Raw genomic sequence first — 7,699 nt, 5'->3', positions numbered from 1 at the left:
AAAAAAAAAAAAAAAAAAAAAAAAAAAAAAAAAAAAAAAAAAAAACAAATACAATTGAGTTAGACAATTTAATTATTTGGATAATAAAGTTTTCAATTAAAATAGTTCTTATTTATAAATCGAATTCGACCTAACCATAAAATATTGGGTTGGGTTGGGTTGGTTCAGGATGACTGTCTCGTCCCTGTGACTGTGCAGATCCCTAACACTCTTCCACCTCGACTATTGAGGCCTCGTTAAGCAACCTATAGGATCTCGAACCTGACCTAACTATAAAATATTGAGTTGGGTTGGTTTAGGATGACTGTCTCGTCTCTGTGACCATGCAACTCCTAAACACTCTTCCACCTCGACTACTAAGGTCTCATGTAGCTCTCGAGCACCTTCCACTTCGACTATTGAGGTCTCGTTAAACAACTTGTAGGATTTCAAACCTAACTTAACCATAAAATATTGAGTTGGGTTGGTTTAGGATGACTGTCTTGTCTCTGTGACAATGCAACTCCTATGTACTCTTCCACCTCGACTATTAAGGTCTCATGTAACTCCCGAGTACCTTCCACCTCAACTATAGGTCTCATTAAGCAACTTACAGAATCTCGAACCTGACCTAACCATAAAATATTGGTTTGGGTTTGATTCATGATGACTGTCTCATCCTTGTGAACATGCAACTCTCGTGCACTCTTCCACCTCAACTACTAAGGTCTCATGCAGCTCCCGAGCACTCTTCCACCTTAACTACTAAGGTCTCGTTAAGCAACCGGTAGAATCTCAAACTTAATCTCTAAATCATTTAGAGAGACCTCAAAGTTTTGACGAGTTGTATTAAGAATAGTCTATTTTAGATAGTGAACCATACGCTACCTCAATAAAATAAATCAAATAAGTTAATAGAATCGATGAAATTAGAAATTAATTAAAGTATATCATTAAAAAAATAATATTAATTGAGAAATGGTTTGACTGTATTAGCACCACGTGGCAGCTGACAGCCAGCGAAGTTGAAAAGCTTCGTTTTTTATTTTATTTTTTTTTTCCCATTTCTTTTCGCCGGTGGGTTTAGTATTTAATCATAATGCGATTTTTTGAAATCGAAACTAAAAAGGAAAAAAATCTTCCGCCGTTGTTGTTTGTTCTTCATTCCTCACCCCACCACTCGCCACTCGCCACTCCCCAACTCACCTGAGTCACTCAATCCGAGTTCCAACAATCATCAAATCATTCCTTCATCTTTTCGCCCAATTCCTTTGTGGGTTCTTTGTTTCAACCTCTTCTTCGTCCTTAATTTACCCGTTTTAACGCCGCCATTGTTGCCCCCTTTCATCACTTCTTCTCCTCTCTGTGCCCTTTTGCTTATTTGCTCTGTTTTTCTTGGAACTCGGAAGTGGGGAGAAGGAAAAGTGGTTTCCTCTTGGAATCGGCTTGTTTTTGTTCTTAGTTCTTCAGTCGTATGGATTTTAGCTGCGATTTCGAGTGATGAATCTGTATGTCTCTTCCATGGCGACGGGTTGTTTGATTCTTTTGATTGCGATTCCCTAACTCGCTTTCTTTAAATACCCACATCTTGATTCCTGTTTTTTCGAGTTGGGTTTCGTTTCATTTCGCGAATCTTTTCGATTTCGATTCGGTTTGAGATTATTTTGGGGAATGCAGGATGTGTTTCAAGGATTTTTGAGATTATTATCCTCTGCTGCCGTCATGTGCGGCGTAGTTCTTGCGAGGCGTTTATTTTGAAGAATTTAATGATGATTTTCCTCAAGATTCTAGGGTTTATCCGTTCGTTTGGCGCTGATTTCTACTCAGATTTTCAAGAATTTGTGTTCTGAGATGGTTTCTTTGCTCCTCCAGCTCTGCGATTATCACACATTGTCGTCATTGGAACCAATTTCATCAGGTACTCCGTCGTCTATTTAATAAAATCGCCATTGTTACTGAATCCGCCATTGTTTTTCGCTTGCTAAGCTCTAGGGTTCTTCTTGATTCTGTAACGTTGAAGAATCTGATTTCTGTGTTTCTGTGAGATTCCATTGATTCTTCTCCTTATAAGTACTCTTTTTCAAGGATTCCAAAAGGGAAAAAGTAATATCTGGAAGAGAATAAGGATTTGCAACGGCTTAAATTTATCCCCTCCTTCAAAGCTGCTTTAGATTTTGACATTATTTTGAGCCATTTCCGTTTCCAAGTGATTTATTGCCCATTTGAAAATCTTTATTGCGTATTTATCTATCATTTGGGCGTTGCTCTCTTCATATCTAAGACCATTGCTGTGAGTTCTGAGATTTTGAAGCATCCATGGGGCTCCCTAGAACTCAGCTGATGCTGATTGTTCAAATGTTGTTCTTGTTTGTTGCTGATCCGGTTGTGGTTCGGTCGGTCGATATCGATTCTTCAGCGAGTTCTCTTGATGCTCTTCTGCAAGAGTATGCTTATAAGGGTTTGGTTAATCCGAAAACTGGTGTTCCTTATGATGCTGCTGCTCCGTCGAACATGTCTGGTATTAGCATTCGAGCTATGAGGTTGAGGAGTGGTAGTTTTAGACGGTACGGTGTTGATTCGTTCAAGGAGTTTGAGATCCCGATGGGGGTTATCGTGCAGCCATATGTCGAGAGGCTTGTTTTGGTGTATCAGAATTTAGGCAACTGGTCTGAGGAGTATTACCCTGCATTGCCTGGTTATACCTACTTAGCTCCAGTGTTGGGTCTTCTTGCTTACAATGCCTCTAATCTCTCTGCAACGAACCTTCCCGAGCTCAAAATGAGAGCTTCCGGGAACCCAATACACGTCAAGTTCGACAATATCAAGTCCCTCCCGGATGGGACCGTTGCAAAGTGTGTTCGGTTTAATCTTCAGGGAATGCCCAATTTTAGCAGTGTGGAGTCTGGAAACACATGTTCAACCATCCAACATGGTCATTTCTCCATCGTCGTCGAGTCCATTGCTCCTTCTCCTACACCAACGTCGCCCCCGGGGACTTTACCTCCACCTTCAAGGAAGAAAAACACCACCAAAGTGTGGATCACAGTAGGATCCGTGTTGGGTGGAGCATTGCTATTGGCGCTGCTCGCACTGCTCGTAGTTTCGATTCGCAAGCTAAAGAAAAGAAAGAAAATGGAAGAGATGGAGAGAGCAGCAGACGTGGGAGAACCTCTACAAATGGCAACGGTCGGCGAAACAAAAGCTCCGACGGCGACCGTGACACGAACGCAGCCGACTCTGGAGACAGAATACGTGCCTTGAGCTGGTTCCGTCGATCCAATCAGGTACTCGATAAAACACAATTCATCCTCTCTCATTTGATATGGCTTCTGTCCTTGGTTTTTTAATGTGTTGTTTTGAGATGGTATTCTTGTGAGTAGTAGAAGTTTTCTGTGATGATTCTTGTGTAAATGTGTATGATGAACGATTCATTGTTTTGCACCAAAAAAATTGTAGTGAGAAGAGAGTGTTTTTGTTGTTTTGTTTATGCAATTTCTCCCAAAGCTAATAATAATAAAGAGATTCTCGTGAAATGTTGTTTTGCTTTTGTTTCTGTTTTGTTTTGTTGAGCTGTGTGTGGGAAATTAACTTTAAAGGAAAGTGAGTATCACTACACTCACGGGAAGCCATTCTTTGTTCTTTTCTGCTTCTATTTTGATATCGAAAGCTTCTTCGGCCGACCGACGACGTTCTGCTATAGATGACTGTTAGGTTAGTAGGGTGCCCCAGCTTGGGGGCTCGAAGGACTTAGTGCCATGCCAAGGGGTATCAGAACTAAAGGTTTGGCCAAGCCATGGCTAGTGGAAAAAAAAAATGTAGGCTAGTGTTGTCAAAGAGGCTGGGAGCAGACTCATAATCGTGTGGATTCCTTGTTACACAATTGAAGGGATAGATTTCGAGCGAGCGGGTTAATTCTCTGGAGAAAGATGCGTTGGTTAGGTGGACCAAAAGATGTAAAGACTTGGGTAGTTGCTATTTCTTTTTCAATGGCTCCCTTAATTATGTGCGAGAAATTTCCCTCGTCGAGTAATGGGAAGCAGGCTAGCCCCCAAAAATGCCCGTTCCTTTGTCATTGGGGCCCAAAATCTTCCTAAATACACTTAGCATATTGTCACTGTAACAGTTGAAGCCTACTGTTAGCAGATATTATTCTTTTTGAGCTGTCTTTTGATGCAGCGTCTGCTAGGGAGAGGAAATGCTTCGTTGGAGAGGGGCTAATGTGAGATTTCACAGTTACGGCCACTTGCTCGTTAGTCATGTTGAACTCGAGTGAAAAAAAAAAAATACTAATTACATTGTATCGACATCGAGTTTTTTGAAATCTAGAATTTTTTTTTTTTTTTTCGTTCTCAAATTTTTGTAATTATTAAATACATTTAAAAAAAAAATCCATAAGGATTTGATTGAGAAGGAAGTGGTGGAGGCCACGGAGGAGAGAAATATAAAGAGTTTAATTAAACAGGCAAAAGCCAGAGCATTTATTTTAAAAATTGTGAGTGTTTTGTTTCAAAAAAAAAAAAAAATACTTTTCACTCTTAATAGTATTTTTAAAATATTTAAAATTTTTTATTAATATTCTTTTAACTATTTTTTTTTTTAATTGTCATATTTCAGAGGTTTTTGGCCGGTTTCATCTGTTTTTTATTCAAAGTGAGGCCGGTTCAGTAGCAGGAGAAAGAGAGGGTCAGGTTCAGGTAATATCGGGCAATTTCAATTCAATCTTTAGTTTAGGATAAATCAATGCAATTTAGGAGGCCTTATGCCCCGAATGCTCAGCTAAAATGTCAAACGAAAAGTAATAACTAATAGGAGCACTCATTCAACCTTGGATGGTGTATCAAAATCAAAGTACCAAAAAAAATTTAAAAATAGTATTAACACTTTTGACATTGGTAAAAAAATTAATTTTTTTTTTATGGGAAAAATTTATCTATAGACACCGTGTAATAATGAAATTTTTTAAAAATTAATTTAAAAGTATTCTACGTTTGAGAGTATAATGAAACTTTAAAAAATTCTAGGGTATTTTTAAAAAATTAGAGTGATTTTTAAACTTTTTTTTTTTTTTTTTTGTAAGTGCAATAGAATTTTTGAAATATTGTGAGACGTTTTTAAAAGTTTAAAATATTATTGAAACTTTTGAAAGGTTAATAGTATTTTTTTAAAAATAAAATGTAAAGTCAAGGGTATTTTTATTAATTTAGCATATTTGTATGTAACCGATTAATAACTAATACATATTTAATTTGACTTTCAATTTAAACTAAATTGTGCTAATTCATTTATCAATTAAATATATTTACACAAATAAATATTTATTGTCAAATACAAATAGAAATCTTAGATTTCGGAACAATTTCAATTTGCTAATAGTGAGACAAGAATTATGCATAATAAAAGCAATACATTTAAAAGCTACCCACATGAAAAAAATAAATAAATAACTAAAATAAATTATAAATTATTTGAATATTTATTATTGGACTTAAAAAAGATATTCCAACCTCTAATCATGGCCAAATAAAGCAACCCATGACAGTTTTATGGGCATAATACACAGGCTGTATCACAACCTCAAAATGTGTAAACAAATACTCCAATTTTGCTTTTTGTTTTTGTCTATCAATAAGAAAACTAAAAGGGCATCTTTTTTTTTCGGTGGCTCGGAGTGATGACAAAACATGCTAAAAGTATTAATCTTGAGTATGGAACAATTATTACAATATCTTCCTTCAAAGAACGAAAACGTGGCAAATTCTAAACTAGAAAGCCTAGACGAAAATACACAAACCAAATGCATTTTGTAACCCAAATAATATCCCCAACTCGACTTGGTTACTTCAGAATATGCCAAGGAAGGAGTCCTGAGCTGGTTTTCCTGGATTTTCGCCTCGGAAAACTTTAGGAAACAAGTCTAAATGTTCGGAATTCAAGCCAGTTTTCCTACGTTCACTAAAGTGGTCAGATTGCTGTTCCCATGGGAATAGTGGTAGACGAGGATTATGGCCACATTTCTCACTACACCTACTACTGTAACAGCCAAAACTCATTGCTAGCAGATGTTGTCCTATTTTAGTTTTTTCTCTGAGTTTTTCCTCTCGGACTTCTCTTCAAGGTTTTTAAAACACGTCTGCTAAGAAGAGATTTCTACACCTTTATAACGAAACATCTCTAAAAGATATAGAACTCACACCTACCACCACATGCTCTAATATAATTCCAAACTAAATGGGGTGGGCGCTGCCAATATTTTCTAATGCCAATTCACCAACATTTCCACCACCACTATTTAATGCAAGGCCCACTTCTGAACAGAAACTCAAACTACACGAAGAAAATAATTATTTCAGAATCAATGTCTGTAGGTTTATGGTTGTCACCCTATATCTGTAAACAGCTACCTGGTGTTATTGAACATTATGGCACATGAAAGCAACCTGGTGTTATTGAACATTATGGCACAAAGCAACCTGGTTTGCTATGGGAAGGGTGGAGGGTAGCAGTACATATTTTCACGAATGCGAGCCTGGAAAGCAACCTGGTGTTATTGAACATTATGGCACATGATCCAGCCACATCCAACTATCATGTTTTCGACAACTCTGTTTCGTATGGGATAAGGGTGAAGAAAAACAAAAATTTACAAGAATTTCAAGCTATTCATCAATCATTTAATTAAGTACAGGGGTTCACCTGTTCGAGTAGGCAAGTGTAGCTTAAGAAAACAGAACTCAGAAATCAACATTCAGGAGAACATCTACTTTGATATAGAAAGTAATTCTGGATGATCAATTCTACATATGTTCAGATCAAGATTGGAACAATGAAGAAAACTGACAGTGTATGGCAGTGATCATCCATGCACAAACATCTGCGTTCTGCAACAAAAACTTTTATTCCTTCGTCAAGAGAACATCCGCCACAACTCCTGCATCTAGGACTGCATTAGCGTTAGTGCTAAATACAAGAGTCTCCTTAAGTATAGTGAGGAATTAAAAGAAAAAGAAAAGGTCCAAAAGGCTTTGGTTGCAAAGCTGAGAGTGGTTGAAATAAAATTGAAATCTTGCACGAAACCTTCAAGAGAATATGTGTACGTGAGCAAGGGATCTTACAAATGTTCAAATTTCAAAAGAGCGCATTTTGAGTTTCAAGGCTCTATGTAGCTAACAAAAGGGATTTGACTTGGTTTAGAACTTCCTCTTTTTACACAAGGCGTTGCTTGATGTGATATTTCAGAAAGAAATCCTTCCAGTGCAGCAGCACCACAAAATTCACACCAACAAAAAGAGGAAATAAAAGTCAAGTTTATGCCTAAAACTGTTCAGAAAGGACTAGATTAGGCTTTAGACATCAATGGAACTTGTCCCAAACTTTTAAGAACTTTATGACAAAATGGGCACTAGAGCTGCCACAAATCCAATTTTCTTGATAAACTCAGAGAGTTAAGCTGGCGCACAAACTCCGAGAGGTGTAAACAAGGGAATCAAGAAAACCAATCAAAACCAACATCGGCCGTCAGCTTGAACCACACACATCGGCTGGAGTGGCCAGAAAATGCCTCTCCAACCAATTGAAAAAACAAGTAAATAAATTTAAAACCTGCTCTGCACTTCTGCATCGTTTGGCTCTCTCTTACCTTCTGTTTTTTTTTTTTTTTTTTTTTTTTTTTTTTTTTTTTTTTTTTTTTTTTTTTTTTTTTTTTTTTTTTTTTTTTTTTTTT

General features: G+C 37.1%; 2 protein-coding genes across 3 annotated transcripts in view; one reads left to right on the top strand and one right to left on the bottom strand.

Annotated features, from left to right (window-relative positions):
- The first annotated feature begins 1,088 nt into the window (after nt 1-1,088).
- LOC111466057 lies at nt 1,089-3,512 on the top strand. The gene has a single exon (XM_023110629.1). It carries the CDS (start codon nt 2,296-2,298, stop codon nt 3,238-3,240), a length of 945 nt encoding a protein of 314 aa, XP_022966397.1. The 5' UTR covers nt 1,089-2,295; the 3' UTR covers nt 3,241-3,512.
- A 3,106-nt stretch (nt 3,513-6,618) lies between these two features.
- Nucleotides 6,619-7,699, bottom strand: part of LOC111466140 (NADH dehydrogenase [ubiquinone] 1 alpha subcomplex subunit 1) — a 3,893-nt gene continuing 2,812 nt past the window's right edge. The window contains exon 3 of one of the 2 annotated variants that reach the window (XM_023110740.1): nt 6,619-6,919. The gene's annotated coding sequence lies outside the window, so the exon portion shown is untranslated. The remainder of the gene's footprint in view (nt 6,920-7,699) is intronic. The other variant, XM_023110741.1, reaches the window with a different exon arrangement.

The sequence above is a fragment of the Cucurbita maxima genome, unplaced genomic scaffold, assembly GCF_002738345.1.
Source record: "Cucurbita maxima cultivar Rimu unplaced genomic scaffold, Cmax_1.0 Cma_Scf00030, whole genome shotgun sequence".
NCBI classification, from domain to species: Eukaryota; Viridiplantae; Streptophyta; class Magnoliopsida; order Cucurbitales; family Cucurbitaceae; genus Cucurbita; species Cucurbita maxima.
The sequence above is the reverse complement of the archived record's forward strand: the minus strand, read 5'-3'. Positions and strand labels throughout refer to the sequence as shown.

Coding starts and splice junctions, on each gene's coding strand:
- LOC111466057 (XM_023110629.1), top strand. CDS start 2,296: ATGGGGCTCCCTAGAACTCAGCTGATGCTGATTGTTCAAATGTTGTTC.